The sequence below is a fragment of the Arabidopsis thaliana genome, chromosome 5 (genome assembly GCF_000001735.4).
Source record: "Arabidopsis thaliana chromosome 5, partial sequence".
NCBI classification, from domain to species: domain Eukaryota; kingdom Viridiplantae; phylum Streptophyta; class Magnoliopsida; order Brassicales; family Brassicaceae; genus Arabidopsis; species Arabidopsis thaliana.
Genome location: NC_003076.8, coordinates 593,258 through 608,341, shown reverse-complemented (window position 1 = coordinate 608,341; position 15,084 = coordinate 593,258). Strand labels below are relative to the sequence as shown.

The 15,084-nt window shown below is 37.4% G+C and overlaps 6 protein-coding genes across 6 annotated transcripts; 2 read left to right on the top strand and 4 right to left on the bottom strand.

Moving 5' to 3' along the window:
* Positions 1-148: 148 nt before the first annotated feature.
* Positions 149-3,424, bottom strand: AT5G02680 (methionine-tRNA ligase). Its single transcript, NM_001342665.1, has 8 exons — positions 3,326-3,424; positions 2,428-2,617; positions 2,232-2,297; positions 2,044-2,120; positions 1,910-1,945; positions 1,613-1,735; positions 588-676; positions 149-488 (listed from the first exon to the last, which is right to left on the bottom strand). Exons 3-8 carry the CDS (start codon positions 2,275-2,277, stop codon positions 458-460), a joined length of 402 nt encoding a protein of 133 aa, NP_001318459.1. The 5' UTR covers positions 2,278-2,297; positions 2,428-2,617; positions 3,326-3,424; the 3' UTR covers positions 149-457.
* On the bottom strand, positions 638-1,152 carry AT5G02690 (uncharacterized protein). The gene is made up of 2 exons (NM_120347.4): positions 906-1,152; positions 638-750 (listed from the first exon to the last, which is right to left on the bottom strand). Exon 1 carries the CDS (start codon positions 1,041-1,043, stop codon positions 921-923), a length of 123 nt encoding a protein of 40 aa, NP_195889.4. The 5' UTR covers positions 1,044-1,152; the 3' UTR covers positions 638-750; positions 906-920.
* A 235-nt stretch (positions 3,425-3,659) lies between the features above and the next one.
* Positions 3,660-5,620, top strand: AT5G02670 (uncharacterized protein). Its single transcript, NM_120345.3, has 5 exons — positions 3,660-4,005; positions 4,096-4,222; positions 4,360-4,589; positions 4,759-4,929; positions 5,051-5,620. The coding sequence occupies exons 1-5, from the start codon at positions 3,736-3,738 to the stop codon at positions 5,369-5,371; spliced, it is 1,119 nt and encodes a 372-aa protein (NP_195887.2). The 5' UTR covers positions 3,660-3,735; the 3' UTR covers positions 5,372-5,620.
* Positions 5,621-5,683: 63 nt separating this feature from the next.
* AT5G02660 (ubiquitin carboxyl-terminal hydrolase-like protein, putative (DUF627 and DUF629)) lies at positions 5,684-7,843 on the bottom strand (the record flags this gene model as incomplete). Its single annotated transcript, NM_120344.2, has 2 exons — positions 5,684-6,011; positions 6,095-7,843. 2 exons carry the CDS (start codon positions 7,841-7,843, stop codon positions 5,871-5,873), a joined length of 1,890 nt encoding a protein of 629 aa, NP_195886.1. The 3' UTR covers positions 5,684-5,870.
* A 712-nt stretch (positions 7,844-8,555) lies between these two features.
* Positions 8,556-10,838, bottom strand: AT5G02650 (uncharacterized protein; the record flags this gene model as incomplete). The annotated part of the gene is made up of 8 exons (NM_120343.5): positions 10,715-10,838; positions 10,370-10,498; positions 10,049-10,120; positions 9,875-9,916; positions 9,532-9,628; positions 9,393-9,444; positions 9,136-9,337; positions 8,556-8,825 (listed from the first exon to the last, which is right to left on the bottom strand). The coding sequence occupies exons 3-8, from the start codon at positions 10,064-10,066 to the stop codon at positions 8,556-8,558; spliced, it is 681 nt and encodes a 226-aa protein (NP_195885.4). The 5' UTR covers positions 10,067-10,120; positions 10,370-10,498; positions 10,715-10,838.
* A 2,447-nt stretch (positions 10,839-13,285) lies between these two features.
* On the top strand, positions 13,286-14,219 carry AT5G02640 (uncharacterized protein). The gene has a single exon (NM_120342.2). The coding sequence runs from the start codon at positions 13,523-13,525 to the stop codon at positions 14,006-14,008; it is 486 nt and encodes a 161-aa protein (NP_195884.1). The 5' UTR covers positions 13,286-13,522; the 3' UTR covers positions 14,009-14,219.
* The last annotated feature ends 865 nt before the right edge of the window (positions 14,220-15,084 follow it).

Sequence of the window (15,084 nt, the reverse complement as noted above, 5' to 3'; positions counted from 1 at the left end):
TTCCTTTTTTTTTCTAATCACAATTCAGTTTACGTTGATAGCCCAACTAAATCATAATGGGCTTTTAACTTATGAAAGCCCATCTAGAAGTTGTGAGAGATAATTAAGCCCATCAGCTCTCTCTCCACCCTGTCTTCTCCTATATCCCGACCAACTGTCTTTGTTATTACAGTCAGAAGAGTTAAAAAAAATTGAAGACAAACATCAATTAGTTCGACACAAAAGAATTAAAATCTCAAATTGTATGGTTGCTAAAAGCTGAATGTAACTCGCTTTCCAATACTAGCAGATTCAGGGTTTCCAGCAAAGAACAATTTGCTATACAATCGAAATGAACATAGCGGAACTACAAACAGTTCAGATACTCCTGTCCTGTGAACTCTACCTTGCTTTCCTCACTACTGGAAGCTGCAAGAACCATTGCTTGTAACACAATATCCCTCATTTGTAGCCGGCTTCAAGTTACAAAGAACAGAAACCATACGGTTCTGTTCAGAAACAACAGTAGATCAATTGGAATGTAGAAGGGATTACATACTGATAATGATATTGGGAAGAAAACACATGACTAGACTGATTGGACAAACCTGCATTTCCTCAAGCGGTAATTAATTTCACCACCCCCAATATCAATTTCTTCTACATACAATGCATTTGCCTTAGGATGTTTCTCAGCCTTCACAATTTTACCTAATAGAATATCAAGTCTTGCCATAGTTATCTACCATGGTTTACTTGCTGCTTAAATACCTACAAAATGCAATAGACAGCTTTAATCACACTTGGCATTCTAGAAATAAATAGAAACAAAATTTTCGAAATAAACAATCAAACCGACCTCACAAGAGGTGTACTAAACCAGCAGCAGTTCTTCTAAAAGCAATTTCAGTAGGAAAATCTCTTACCATAGTTCTTTGGTTTTAAAGGATCCGGAAGAATCGTCGTCTTTGCTTTGCTTGAAGTAGAGACCCAGATGAATCATACATGTGACACAACGATGAAAAGAGAATCGATAAACCCTTTAAGACCCCAACATATAACATTACTATGAACCTAAAAAAGCAGGCACAGAAACTCAGATAGCCATACCACGCCAAGATTCATATAACATTACTCAACTGTTTCTAAGAGAATTTGATCATTTATGCTATCCCAAATGCAAACATTTGACCATCCACTAGAGTGTATGAATGAACAGATATACATATACATGTATAACGATCTTTATATGTTCTATCAGTTAATCGTTCCATGTCCATATAAGCTTACAAAGAGAGGAATCTTATCAGAGAGCGTTACATTAGCTTTAGCAGGATAATCATAATAGTAAAGACTCTTGCAAGCCAGATGCACCTTTCTATCATTTTCAAGTTTTTAAATTACCTATTTGTTCAAAAAAAAGATTGAAAACCAAAAATCGCAAGCAAACATTTTACAATAGTCTGATGTCCTGCGATTCAAATATCTCTCACTTGCACACACCAACTGGCTGGTTTGAATAAAAGAATACAACAGATCCCATATTTTCTTTTGGATATGCCAAACTAAAAAGCCATCTACAGGTAACACCAAATACTTAAAAATATTGAATTTGAAAGTAAGTATAACCAACCTGCATTATCATGTGCTTTGCTATAAAACTCAGAGCTCGATTAACAGAGTTGCCTAGGTTGTTCAGAAACTCGCCATTCAGTTTTGCTTGCAAATCATTCCATGGAAACAATGTGTCAGACACCTAGAAGGCAGAGTCCCCAGAGCAAACCAGTGTTGGTGACATTTACACGTTTATGCATGCCTATGATGAACGAAGAAACACCTAGAAGGCAGCGATCAGTTACTTCAGGCCTGTTGGTCAGCAAGTAGTATCTCCATACTTGGACAGGTATATTTGTATCTATTACTTCATTACCAAACACTCCAACACCTTAACTCTTGGAGAACTTTCCTGAAAACCCATACAAAACACATGTCCTCATTTTCTAGAAATGGAAGAAAAAAGCAAATCAAACAGAAACACTCAGCTATGGTGAAACATCAACTGACCGTCTTCGTAGTTTTCTGATTGTCTTCATCAGTGTCCAATTTTCCCCAGTGCCAAGCCACGTAGAAGGAACCATCACCTGCACAAACAAAAAAATGAGCAGTTGAAAACAATCAAATTCACAAAAGATAAACCTTTCTTAAGAAGACCTTGAGGATATAGCTTCAGAAAAGACAAGAACCAAACAGACCTTTTTTGTGTGTTCTATCTGATAAGATCCTCAAGGACAGAGACATCCATGGGGATCACAGTCACACTGGAAAAGAAAGAGTAGAGGTTTCAGGCTATGAAGTGGAAGTACTTACGACAAAGGCAAAGTCTTCAAGGGCAGCACCAGAGTAGAGGTTTCAGGCTATGAAGGGGATTACAGTCACAATGAAACTCACCAGGGCAGCACCAGATCTTCCACCATCCAGAAGACATATTTACAGTAATTTCTTGCTTCCGTGGGAACATCAAAGGGATAAAATGGCGCAGCCACATTTGCTACTCCTTTAACCATGATGACATTGTCAAAATCTTCAGCAGAGACTTCCCAAATCTTGGTGTTCTTATTGATAGTACCAGCATTGTTAACTGCAACATGCATTTACCAACATCTAAGACCAACGAAAACATTTCCCAAGAGCAAAGCTGACACCTTTATTACAAGGGCTACCAAACATTTTAGGAACAATCTCATAATTTCTCCAAAACAACTAGTAGTTACAAGATTCAAAAACCACTAAAAAAAAAAATCTCATGACATCCTCATGCAGGTGGTGCACTCAAGGCTGAGACTTCAAAATAGGATATCAGAGGTCAAATATCCGTAGCTTCATATATACAGAGTTTTGAGATAAAAGCATAAAACATCAAATGTAAATCCAGATAAAAATCAACTGTTTCAAGCAAAGTTCCAAATTAGCATATAACGAGTCCGTGTTCAAAGGTCATCATAACGAGGCATTTTCAACGCTATAACAAAAGCACAGATCCAAATCAGCAGCAAAAACAACACACACACACATTCATACAGAGACCGACTACACCAAGTTATTGTTTAAGCATCGAAACCGAAACCAAATTTGGTAACCTAAAACTAGTTGATTTTGTAAAAAGTAACAAATCTCTCTCACTCAATATCAAACAGAGAAATTTGGCAGCTGAGTAAACATTTCATCGAGAAGAAAAAAAAAACGTCAAAAGACGAAACCCAGAAATATCACCAAACGAAGTCCAAAGGAAACACCACGAAGCAAAGATCTCGAGAAAAAAAAAAAAAAATCGAATTCAAAAGCATACCTTCAGAAAAAAAAGATCGAATCGAAAACACACAATGTCCAAAAAGTCAAAACTGGTCTCGCTCTTTCTCGGGTCTCCCCTTTAGACAATAATAATATCACGGACATTATTAAGTAGAAGAAAAGAAAAGAAAAAATCCAACGGTCAGGATTTCGTTTATTCCTCAACCATTGTCGATTCAAAAAACAAAAGAAGCTGCTCCTAGCCACAGACTCTGACTCAACGTCAAGAACAGCAATCTCACTGTGCTTTTTCTTCTCATTACTCGAAGTCAAAAGTCAAAACTGGTCTCTCTTTCTTCTTCAGACAATAATATCACGGACATTAAAAAGAAAAAGAAAAACCAATCCAACGGTCAGGATTCGCTGCTCCTAGCCACAGAAAGTAACGATTACAGACTCTGATTCATCATGTCTAGAACAGCAATCGAAGGAGGAGGAAAAAGCTTTGACCTTAGCGACAGATTTGTGTTCTCCAACAACAGAAGATTGAGAATTCGATCTTTCAAGGAGCATCGTGGACTTGTTTTCTTCACCATTGGATTTCGATTACAGTCACAATCACATGTCCTAATTTTTGATGATTTACTCTCTGGTTTTGGCATTGATAGGTTCTTTATTCACCACGAAGAAAAACCCACATCGGAATTGGCTCGGATTACTATGAGGAGGTCACCAAGTGTCAAGAACAAAAATGTTGCATATCACCTATTCGACATAATGCTTCACAGAGGCTAACTAGCTTATTGGAAATTGCAACAGATGATGCAGGTTGCGTGGAGAACATCTCAGGCTTCTGCAGAGAATGAAGAATTTTGTTTGAGCTCTATCCGTATGCAAACACATGTACACCTCTCGGCTGCTAATCAGGAACATCTCAGTGGTTGGGTTAAGTCACGTTTCCGTTGTCTTCTGATCAAGTTACCCACTTCCCATCTTTTGGTTCAACTCTTTGGGGATACGAAATCTTCTGTGTTCTGTCTCATAGTCTGTGACTGTAGCCTTTGCTTTGTTCCACATGTTATTGAAATACAGGAAGTCTATGGCATTTTTGTGATCCAAACCCATCAGAGCAAAGCAGCCACACATTATTGTCTTTTACTGGGGATTACACCTCACTGAATCTCAACAATGGAAGCTTCCTGGGACCAGTTGGTAGAATCCAGTTATCGGTTTTGAAAGCATCTCAGCTACCTAAGAATTGTGAGTGTGCTAGCAACAACAGAAGCAAGAAGGTGACAAAGACCTGTTGCTTGGAGATTCTGGTAAGATATCTATGTGTTGTGGAAACTGGGAACTAAAAGAAACCTATTACAAAGGTGACAAGACCTGTTGGAGAATCTGAGAAGATATCTATGTGTTGTGGAAACTGGGAACTAAAAGAAACCTATTACAAAGCAGCCAAATGTTATTGTCTTTTACTGGGGATTTCAGCTCAGAACCATAAATGTTCCGGACACTGAATCTGTGGAGACAGACTCTCTCTGCAGAATCTCAACAGCTTCCTGCTTCCAGGGACCAGTTGGCAGAATCCAGTCATCGGTTTTGAAAGCATCTCAGCTGCCTAAGAATGGTGAGTGTGCTAGCAACAACAGAAGCAAGAAGGTGACAAAGACCTGTTGGTTGGAGAAATCTGGGAAGATATCTATGTGTTGTGGAAACTGGGAACTAAGAGAAACCTATTACAAAGCAGCCACACATTATTGTCTTTTACTGGGGATTACAGCGCAGAACCAGAAATGCTCCGGACATTGAATCTGTGGAGACAGACTCTCTCTGCAGAATCTCAACAGCTTCCTGCTTCCAGGGACCAGTTGGCAGAATCCAGTCATCGGTTTTGAAAGCATCTCAGCTGCCTAAGAATGGTGAGTGTGCTAGCAACAACAGAAGCAAGAAGGTGACAAAGACCTGTTGGTTGGAGAAATCTGGGAAGATATCTATGTATTGTGGAAACTGGGAACTAAGAGAAACCTATTACAAAGCAGCCACACATTATTGTCTTTTACTGGGGATTACAGCGCAGAACCAGAAATGCTCCGGACATTGAATCTGTGGAGACAGACTCTCTCTGAAGAATCTCAACAGTGGAAGCTAGGGTTGGATCAGTGGAGACAGACTCTCTCTGAAGAATCTCAACAGTGGAAGCTAGGGTTGGATCAGTGGAGACAGACTCTCTAAAGACTTGTTAGGTTGGTCCTAGTGTTTTGTATATGTTTTCAAATATCCGTAGCTTCATATATGTATATATAGATATAGTTTTGAGATTAAACAACAAATGAAATCAACTGTTTCAAGCATAGTTCCAAGCTAGCTATAGAGTCGTGTAACTTCAGTGAAGATCATCATAACGAGACCTTTTCAAAGCTATAGCAAGAGCACTAATCCAAACCAGCAGCAAAAACAACACACATTCACAGAGACCAAGTTATTTTTGAGTCAGAAATCAATATTTGGTAACTCTAAACTTGTTGGTTTGTAAAAAGTGAAAAATGAACATATCTCTCTCACTCAAACACAAATCAAATATGGTAAAAAACCTCTCTCACTCAGAGCTTGGTTAACAGAAACTTTTTGAGGTGTCTAGCAACATAAGATCTGTAGTCAAAAAACGCTAGTTGGTTGAGCTCACCAAGTAGAGCAATCCTTGACTTTTCAATCAAGAGGATACTAGAGTCAGTTTCAGCAACCTGCAGCAAAAGGAATTGTCCTAGGTTAAAAAAGGGTTTAACAGGTTTAAAAAAGGAAGATTTAGGAGCTGTTAGAAGCTAACCTCTTCTAGGACCCCTGAGAAGAGATTACCAATGGAAGCTAAAATGTCGTCGTCATCCGTCAGCTTACTTAGGATATCTATATGTGCTACATAAAATTCTGGTGATGTTTCAGGTAGAAGAGTTGCAAGAACCTGCTTCGTTTCATCCTTCTCCTTTTTCTTCTGTTGACAAAGAATTTGGGCTTCGTGCAAAGCATTGGAATCCTCTACTAACTGCTTCTTACGAGCTATTTTTGCCACCAAGAGACTAACGGTGAGGTGAATGGCTCGTAGTACAGCCAGCCATATCCCATAGTTGTTAGCGTCAGGGGGTTTTGGAAACACAAAGCCATCCTCTTCTTGTGAAACATTCACATTGTCATGTAACCACGTTAAGATAGCATCACCACGTGAACGAACCTTGCCATAGTAATCACTCGGTACAAGAAACTGCAGTTTTCCTTCATCATCATAATGCTTAAGCTCCCCTAGTAGCAGTTGTTTATCCAGAAGTAGAAACGAAAACTGCAAGTCAACGGATATCTTTCCTCTAAACAGACTACTCTGCAAGAAACCATCCACTGCTTGGCAAACAAGATTAGTACCATCATCCCTTTTACTCTTGATCTTCCGCAGAAAGACAAGGATTCTGTTGAGTTCATCACACTCCAGAAAACAGATACTCTGAGGTGTTTCCAGTAGGCGACAGTCTTTAAGCTTCTGTTTTGAAATGCCAAGCTTTAGAACCAAGGAATACACCACCCTCTCTCGAAAGCTATCTGAGAGAACCTTATGTTGGATGAAGGTTACAAGGAGTGATCGGATCTCTTTGAGTAACTGGCTGCGCGCTATAACCTGATCCGTAGCTAAAGGCCAGTCATTGCACCACCCATCCTGATACACAAACGATTTCACATGTGCAGACTGATCCTTGATCATTTGAACAGCAGCTACTGCATCCACTGGTTTCCAGTCTCTAACTGATGATACCTTATCAGCCCAATCCTCACTTATCCTCTGAGGCATATGCATTCTCTGAGACGGTATAAGCCCTGTAGCATGTTCTTGTTCCAGATGATCGTGACATGCTTGTCGAGTAGAGAACTTCTTAGAGCAAGTTCTACAAATCCAGGCTATCCACTTCAGATTCTTCTTAACATATTTGAGAACTATCTCCAGATCTTTCACTGCTCCAGTTTTGGCCTCCACATAGGTTTTGAATTCAGAAATTGGAACCTTCCAGAAATTGGAACCTTCATCATCTAGACCTAACCAATACGACTTCTGCCTCTCATAATCCTCTGTATCCGGAACCAGCCGAATACGAATGAGAGGAGAACCAACGGGCATCTCTGGAACAGGACCTTTATCAATTCTTGCTTCTAAAGTTTCCAATGTCAGCCTCTCTGCCAGAAAACGATCTATCGGCTTAAGAAAGTGGAGAGCTTTTTGGGTGTAAATAGAAGCCATCTTGTTATAAACCACGGATTTGTACTCTCTGACCAGATTCAACAGAGAAAATGCAGCATACAGAGGAAAGCGTTCAAGTTTGGAGAACGAAGAAACTGAACCCAACAAGAAAGTGAATTTTAACGCAGGATTCGTTGATTTTTTCCCCAAATACTCAAGTATTTCACCTTCAAGATGATCGAACTCCTCACTCTCTTCCCTTTCAGCGGAAGATGAGAAATCATTTATCATCTTAAGAGCATCGACGTAATTCCCCAAACCTCTTGCGACCGAACTAAACTTTTCTTCTTTTTTCTCCATCTTTGAGGGTTTCTTGAGGTTTTCTTTCTTTCTTTTAAGTAGAGAAAGAGCGTGAACGATGATGAATATATATCATCAGAGGAAACACAAAAAGACGTTAGTCACATCAGCGCTGACACGTGGCCTGGCTCGCTCTTGCTTATTTTGAATTTAAAGTCCTCGTTTCTTTTTTCTTGAAAATAAAATACAAAAAATACAGAGGAATCTGATCAAAAACGGACTAAGTTTACATGGGAAAATTGAATGTTCATAGAGTGTTGTTCCTGTTTCATGGTTCTACTAATGAGTGATTCTTCGCCTTGGTCATTGTGAAATTGAATTATACATTAGATAAGGGTTTTCATGCTCTCTAGTTTAGTTTTGTGTTTCCTTACAAAAGATCGATCTCATCTTTGTGTTATCTTATTGTGACCCGTTTTGTTCTCGAAAGTTATATGAACATGTTGCATTTTGCAGAGCATATTAGCCTTCACTAGTTCTGTAGGTAGGTTTCTTGCTCAGACACCCTTAGTACAAGTGAAGACGACACAAATGCTGAATTTGTCACCTCTATGATGAAACCAAGTGATCATGCAAGCCATTAGAGCCAGACACATTTGTATCAGAGCATTTCCAAACCTTATCTTTCTTTGATTTTCCATTCTCGTGAGAAGACAATAACTATGGGTTGTGTCACAGCTCGTCAGCTTGGGACAGTTTCTTGCAAACTCACTTACTCGCATCTTGAGTTGTTCATATTTGCAGGAGGATGAGGAGGAGGTCCTCTTAGCTCACTTCTACAGCTGTCAACAAACACTTGTCCTACATTGCAAAAACAACCTGAAACTATGTCCGAGATTGTGGTCTCCAGCTTTCTCAACAGAGCTTCCCCTGTTTCGGTCGGTACATGGAGTTGGCCGCTAGAGTCTTGATAGGTCAGTGAGAGGGTCTGTGCTTCATGCACACCATCAGGTTCATGAAGTCTCTTTCTGCGCAAATCAACCTTTTTTTTATTTACACATCATACCAAACAAATGAGCCTTCACTTCTTCCACAAGCTTCCTTCTCTTTTCCCTCACGTGCCTTGCACACTATTTATCAGGAAAAAAACTCCAACGTTCGACCAAAAGAGAAGAATTTTAACGGCATAATCTTCATTTCCTTGGTTATGTTTTTGGTTTTACAAGTAAAATAATTCAACAACACTTTTGTTCTGTACTTTCAAGGAAAAAATAGTTCTAATCGGTATATACTTGAATCACAGAAGAAGATCTACATAACGTAGAGTACTTGAATCTTGTGATCCAAGAAACATTCAGATTACTTTCACCATCTCCTCTCTTGATACCAAGAGAGAAACAATGTCTATGATCATTCTCATTCAGCCACTCTGTCTCTCTCAGAAATCTAAGAAATGGCCCGGGATCGTCACTGAAGCCATACGCATTTGTTATGCTCTGTTGACCGTTGCTGAGCTTCTCTCCTCTAGATTCATTCATGGTCTTCCATGTATAGCTGAGGGAGCCAGAGGAGCCAATGACTTTAGTTCCTCATCTTCCCAGAGAGCTACCAACGTTTTAGCAGAGCAGTTTTGGAGGGCAAGGATCCAAGATAGTAAGTAGCTGCAGTTGACCAAGAGAGCGCAAGGATCTACCTGTCTGCACTCTTGACTCAACGGCTGGTCACTATTCTTCCATCTACATGCTTACTTGACTTAACCGCAGTGGCACAAGTAGCCGCAAGTTCCTGCAAGAAAACCCCACGTAATAAATAGTAAGTAGACATTAGACAAGAAGTGAAAACATCCTATAGATAGATATTACCACGTATCAAGTGATTATTATCATAATAAAAGACACTGCAGCAATAAAGCCATATATATAAGAAACATGGATTCAGTGATATCTACAATCCGGCTTTAACAAGGAAGGTACACTAATGACGATAACAGAACAATGATTGAAGAGAAAAAGAAAACAACACAAGACAAGTAGATGCTCCCATTAAGGCTCAGTATCAATTGGTAGTACTCTATTATTATATACAAATTACTCTAGAATCTAGATAGATAGCACTGTTCTTCTTCATACGCAACTACAAGAAGTGCACATAGAGAAATCAAGCTTGTGTGTATCAACCGTATACAACATGCAAGCTACCACATCATAGTCATAAGATGAGACAAACCAAGACAAACTAAGATCAATGTCAAGAAACAATATACACCTGATTTCTTTTTACCATTTTGTAAGAGTTGGCTTAAAAATGGATACGGTAATGCATCATTTGCAGGATCTCCTGCAACAACAACAACAAAAAGTAACACAACGAGATTATACTTACAGAGAAGTTCTCACGAATCTGCAAATATCTCTAGCAAAAATAAAGACAAGGCAACAAACATTTCACAACTAATTTTTAACTGAACTTGCAACTTTTTAAACTTTACAAAGCAAGGGACAGCAAAACAATCAATACAAAGAGATTCACAGGTACACAAGTAAGCAAGCTTCTTTCTTTGATCCAAAAAGAGAAAGAAGATGAAACCTGCCCATTAGAGAGATGCACTGACACTGAGACATGCCATTGCAGTAAGTGGTCTTGCCCGATCCAGGAGGACCTATTACTACTTGTCCAAACACCACGCTTTTGAAGATTGACACCAATTTGAGACACCTGTTGTGTAATATCCGAAAAAAAAAAAAAACGATCAACTAATCGAAGTAACATAACAGAGAAACAAAAACAATCCGCCATTATAATTGACACACTTCACATCTTTCGTTTATAACTCAACAAAGACTTCACTGGAGAAACAATTTGCTTCAATAGTATAATCATTATAATCTCAGTATCAACCAGAGACAAGAGGATGAAATGAGAGAAGCTCGCCTGTGTAGTTCTCCGAAAAGAGAAGCAGCGACAGGTCTGTTAGCCGTAGCAAGAGAGACTCGTCGAAGACTCGATTCTAGACGAAGTAGCTCGTCAGCAGTAGATACATCGAGATCGATTCAGCTTCATCGGCGACAGGAAGATATTCGGATTCATCGAAGGTTTAGCTTTTACATTATCACACCGACCAATACAGTGCTGACACGTAAGGTGTCTCACACTGTCTTCAGACACGGCTCTCACAATAAGAGCAATAAAATGACATGTAAAGCGTTTTATAGCCTGGTTGATTATTAGAGCCTGAGTCCAGGGCCGGCCCAATAGATTTTATTATCTAAAGTAAAAAAAAGTTCATTTATGCTAAATATCAATTTTGAATCATCAAACCTGAGACCAGACATTATCTTGCAGATCGGAAACAACCACTTGACTAAGGCACACTTCGGTTATGCTATTCCTTTTATTAACATATCTATACACTTGACTAAGGCTTTTGTAGGAACAAGAACAGCCAGAAACATTTAAATCTTAATATATCATAAAAACTCATACTCATTAATTACATATATTGCTTTGATTATAAAACAAATTAATGTTATCCGTAAAAATCTTACGAAAAATGTTAATATTCTTTCTAGAAAAAATGTTCTCATAATCTTAGCCTTCATTTTGTCTACAACTTGTCAGAAAAGATGTTCAACGCTTATTGATGCCGTCGATAACGTCCTACTCATTTGTGTTGTCGATAATGCGAACGAAATATCCATTTTTTCTTTTGCCGCAAATTATATCCAAGAAATGTTCTCAAGATAAGATTACAACCCAAATTGCGTAAGCCGGTTCAACCGCAAATTCTAAAGATGCTTATGGTTCAGACGCAAACCTTTCTTTATTGGGTTCAGTCACAAAATTGTGAAAAAAACATCTGATACGGAATGGTGTTCATTGGATATGAAATATTGAAATAAGAACCAGATGATGCAATAAGATGTGTATTTTACAATTTTATATGTAGCAACAGTTTGATCTTTATTTTATTGTTGATTCTTGTTTGGTTATACATATGATACACTTATACGATAAAGATCTCTTTGTCTTGAAACGACTGATTTGTAGTTTCAAGTGGAGGCCCAATCCATTGCCAATTTTTTCTAAGAAAAACAAAACCCAACATAGAGTTCTCAGAGAGTTAAGAATAATGTTCACAATCAGTACAGTTCTACGACAAAATAATGTACTCAAAGAGTTAAGAAAATAATCAATTCTACTACATATTTTGTAAATTTTAAAAAGGGTTTTAGTTAGAAACTAAACTCTTTTTTTGACCGGTGATACGAAATTCTCAATGATAATCAATATTTTATTATTTTCCAGAATTCCGTTTATCTTTTTCATCTTCGTCATTTTGACACAAATATTTTGTTTCATACAAAACGGTCAGGATTCGCTTATTCCTAAACGAGAGAAATTAATATCTTCATCAGAGCAGCATTTGCCAAGTTATGTTGTATGGGGTTTAATGTTAGGTTGTGTTAAAGCAAGCAATTTTTATTGGGCTTTAGGGATCAAAACATTTTGGACCGGCCCTGTTAGTAGTAATGATAGTTTTGCTTCTTTAAATTCTTTTATCTGTTTTTTTGTTAGTGAGTGAGATGACGATAATACCTATGAGATGTTTGTTTGCAGAAATAAACTACTTTGCCTTCTAATTTGTAATTTGTAAATGTCTCTTGACCAAATCACAATTGTTATATTTTCGTTTATATCCTAATTCTGAGAGTCTCTTGACCAAATCGTATAGATACTTAAGTGAGTACCATAACCAATTCTACTACATATCTTGTAAAATTTAAAAAGGGTTTTAATTAGAAACTGTTTTAGTTAGAAACTAAACTTTTTTTTTACCGCTGATACGAGATTCTCAATGATAATCAATATTTTATTATCTTGCAAAACTCTGTTTATTTTCATCTTCGTCATTTTGACACAAATATTTTATTTCATAAAAAACAGTCGAATACTCTACTAAGTGTTGTTTTTAGCTAACTTTTCCACCAAAATATTAACTTTAAAGTGAACCGCTCAGAGTATGGCCACCCATATCTCATAGTGGTTTGTGTCACGCGGTTTTGAAAACTAGAATCCCTTGTCTCCGAGAAATCGGTCCATCAACCACGTTAAAATACCATCTCCGTGAAGATAAACCATTGCATAGTGAGCCGTAAGATAATAAACTCCATATTTCCTTCATTATCAAAATTAGTAATTTTGTCTTTTAATCACAATAACAATTTAATTTGTATATATCTGAAAACTAAGTAAGAAAATTAAATCTATAAAATTATTTTAGTAGGTATATGTCTTTTTTAAGATAAACTAACATTTGTAAGTTTTTTTGTTAAAATTATTTTATAAAATCTACACAAGATTGTAATTACATGTGATTTCACAAAAACTACTGTTAAAAATATATGAAAAAGAGACAAAAAAAAAAATGAAATACATAAAAATATCCACAACCACTCCGACACGTTTAATTCTATGTCAAGGGTACAAACTTAAATATTTAAATGTGTCTGGGTGACGCGCCCCTGCTCGTTAATTACAAGTATCACTCTTTTTGTGAAAGTAATTATTAACACCCCTTTCCTTAATCATTCCACTTATCTTTTCTTCAAATTTAAGCTTCACTTATTCCTCCACGTTATTAAACCTTAAAATAAAAAATCCATATATATTAGACATATACGATAGAGAATCACCGAAGGGAAAAAAGTAATATCACAAATCAAAAACTAAACATTGAGAATGAACTCAGTGTGTATCTCCAGCTGCATCAACGATGCACACGACCCTCGCGTGCCGGTTCGTCCTGTACGTGCCTCCTACGTGAATCTCTATAAGTGGCCGGAGTCCGACGCCGAGTTCGTCAGGTCCGTACGTCGTGGAGGCGGCCTACCGGCGGCCCGTGTAGTTGATAGCATATCTTGTCGACAGATGTATCTCCGTAGCTACACTTTCTCTCGGGAAGACGACGAGAGCAAATCGGAGAAGGTGTCGTCTGGGACGCAGACGTCGTGTCTAGGGAGAGTTAAGGGAACAGCGTCGTCTCGACGTAAGAGTAAGGAGGAAAATGGCATCATCATCGTTGAGAGTACAAAGCCGCGTCGTCGTGGTGAGAAGAGGAGAGTTAGTAGGAAGAACAAACAAGAACAAGCTTGTTCTGTTATTTTAAGGATTTTTCGAAGGTTATTATCTTGTGCTGCTACCGTTGATGTTGTTGATCCAAACTAAATGACTTACTTTTTCTTAAAATTATAATTAGTATTTGGAATTTTTGTTTCTTTGTTTTAATAGTGATCCTTAAATGCATGGTCTTTTAATTATATTTACTTTTTTGTTTGTTTTGTTTTGTATTTATACTTGTAATATATAGAATTTTTCATGGTATATTTTGTTTTTGTATGAAGATGTGTGTATATAAACTCTTATATTGAAACTATTAAGCGGGCAATTCCAGCATCGGATACCAACGGATTTACTTAAAGGTTTAAACCAAAGTTGTTCAACACTTGTAAAAGAAGATTGTAGCCAAAAACAATTTCTGATTACTATATATTTTTTAAAAATTACGTTTTGCAAAACAATTTTTATACTCATAAATGTTTTATTGACTTCATCTATTTACGTATCTTGATTTATTTTTCTCAAACAGTTTAAGTATATAAATTCAGTCCCCCAAAAAAACTTGAATCTCACTGAAGAGAAAAAGGTACGCCGTGTCGTGTTTAGAATTGGAGGAGTCAACACCGGTCGTTTTACCAACCGCATTACAAGATTTAGCTTAGCACGATCAAAACATTATAATTATAATGATGGTCTCGCATTAATCACACTATTATGAAGAATGTTAATTGCGTGATATATAAGTTTAGTGGAACAATATTAGGATAAAAAAACAAGGTCTTACCAAAATTCATGTCACGCCTGTTACCATTAGTGGGGAATTAGTGAACCACACATAATCACGAACACAAAAGATAATACATAGAATAATATGGTTCACTTTTTCATGTGCGACGATATTTTTCCTACAATATAATACGTGGAAGATCCAAACCTGAATTCAATCGTAAAACTCGGAGCAATTCACCGATTAAGGTTATACATTAATATGTTGCTAACTTATTCATCGTTGCTTCATTCGTACAATAATGTCAAAAATATTCAAACTCCCGATTAATAATTTCCGGATAAAATGTCGGATGAATCAGAGATGGAAGCAAAAACAATTCTTGGATATAATATGAAAAAGATTGAAAACAATATATAAAAATTGACATGCACCAAACAAGGCATGCTTTAATTCT